The sequence below is a fragment of the Benincasa hispida genome, chromosome 8, assembly GCF_027475165.1.
Source record: "Benincasa hispida cultivar pf3 chromosome 8, pf3_genome.v1.1, whole genome shotgun sequence".
Taxonomy (NCBI): Eukaryota; Viridiplantae; Streptophyta; class Magnoliopsida; order Cucurbitales; family Cucurbitaceae; genus Benincasa; species Benincasa hispida.
The window spans coordinates 11,369,916-11,371,970 of record NC_143485.1 but is presented as its reverse complement, the minus strand read 5'-3'; the positions used below and the strand labels follow the sequence as shown (position 1 = coordinate 11,371,970).

The 2,055-nt window shown below is 30.1% G+C and overlaps 1 protein-coding gene across 1 annotated transcript; it reads right to left on the bottom strand.

Moving 5' to 3' along the window:
• Positions 1 to 858: 858 nt before the first annotated feature.
• LOC120083916 (uncharacterized) lies at positions 859 to 1,689 on the bottom strand. Its single transcript, XM_039039824.2, has one exon. It carries the CDS (start codon positions 1,613 to 1,615, stop codon positions 953 to 955), a length of 663 nt encoding a protein of 220 aa, XP_038895752.1. The 5' UTR covers positions 1,616 to 1,689; the 3' UTR covers positions 859 to 952.
• Positions 1,690 to 2,055: the final 366 nt, after the last annotated feature.

The following is a 2,055-nucleotide window of genomic DNA, read 5'->3' as shown; positions in this document are numbered from 1 at the left end:
ATATATACCCTTAAAAATAAACCCTAACATCAAGCATCTTTTAGTATTTTAACCGAATATTATGACGTTTGTAATTTTTTTATTTAAAAAATTACCAAAAAATAACAATCAAATTTCAATCTATTAAAAAAGAAAGACCCAATTTTAATCTAAAATTAGCAAAAACAATAAATTCGAAACAAAAGTATAAATAAAAATAAAAATTTGAAAGAAAAAAGAAAATACCAAAAACTGAAAAATCAAAATAAAAACAACTTTGCTCTTTATTAGACGTTGATTTGAATCTCTTCTTTGTAAAATCATTAGTTTGATTCAGTTCTTGGTTGGCCACAAAATTGATAAAATTGAACAACAAAATCGAACCAATTGTACTGACAAACAATAAATGGAGAAAGTATGAAAAAAAAAATATTTCATACTAATATAATACTAGAAAATTTTCCAAACATTACAATGGACATATTAAACACTATCCGTATAAAATCAATATAGGTCTAACATTTCTTAGACACGTATCAAACACTCAAACTCATTATATAATATAAGCATATAAATGAGTAAACTTATTAACATTCAATTTTCTTCTACAGAAATGATATATTTAAAAAGAAAAAATGATTAATTTATCAAACGTAAAACATATCTTTATTTTATCGGTGTTTTATACCATATCCATGCTTCTTAGAATATAAGATGGCAAAATTTTTCCAACAAGTATTTGATTTCAAAAGGAAGAAAAATAAATAAAAAACCAAAGCCCTGCATGAACATGTTCATACAAGTACCACAAAAATCCACCTAAGTTAAAATGGGTATACATAACCTAAAATTTACTTCATTATGGACAAAAGGGGGGTATATATTAGTTCATCATAGGTTGTCAAATCCCATATTTTCTGGTTGGGGATTCTTGAAAATTAGCTTGATCTTAGTTTTCTAGCCTTCAAAAAGACTATATATCATCATGCTCCCTCTTTTTCTTCTTGCCTTTAGAGGTAGATTCCAAATTATCACTTTCACTTTCTTCTTGCTGCATCCTTTCCTCTTCAGCCACACAAAATGAGATCAGTTCATTGAGAGTCCATTTGTGTTTTTGAGTGTTGTAACACACTTTAAGTTGAGTATATTGTGTAGGAAGAGACATCAAAACAAAGTGCACAAGAAGGTCTTCACAAATCTCTAACTTTAGAGCTTTGAGTTTTGTAGCGAGACTCGACATTTCTATTATGTATTCCCTTATGTTTCCCTTCCCGGTGTACCTCATAACGACGAGCTTAGTCAAAAGGTCTCTTGCCTCTTCATTTTCATTTTTAGCAAAGGATTGCTCTAGTTCTTTTAGGAAAACTTTGGCGTTCATGCTCTCAACAATCAAGTTTTGGTAGACCCTTGGAATTGACCGCTTAATGATCATCAAACTCATACGATTAGACCTATCCCATTTCTTAATTTTAGTATCATTAGGATTATCTGGGGTGGAAATGGGTCGATCCATCCTTAATGCAAGGTCGAGATCCATTAATCCAAGGAAGAGCTCAATATCTTCTTTCCATGTCTTGAAGTTTGCACCAGACAGAGCAAGCATCTGACCAACTTGAGCAGGCATATTAACAACCATGTAACAATTGAAATTCAATCATCAATTTCATAAATTAAGCAGTATATAACAATAGACTTTATGAACGAAAAACTAGATCCTTAATATCAACAACCTAATCTTCAAATCGAGGTATCAACTACTAGATATATTATTCATTGTAACAAATATATAGTTTTTAATATATACATTTGTTCAAGTTAACTTGAAAGCATCACAACGAATCACAGAGAGTAATCACTTGACCCTACTACATTTGGTTGCTAAGAAAACTCATTGAGTTTTAAATTTTAGATAGATAGTCATCACAATTTGAGCCCATCACTCTAAGCCCTTCACTTTTTTTTTCTCGTCCTTATGACTACTAGCTCAACCCATTTTTATCACTACAAGTGACGATGAGTCTATTATCAGATAAAAGTAAATCCCTTTTACGATTATAAATGAAATGATATATACTT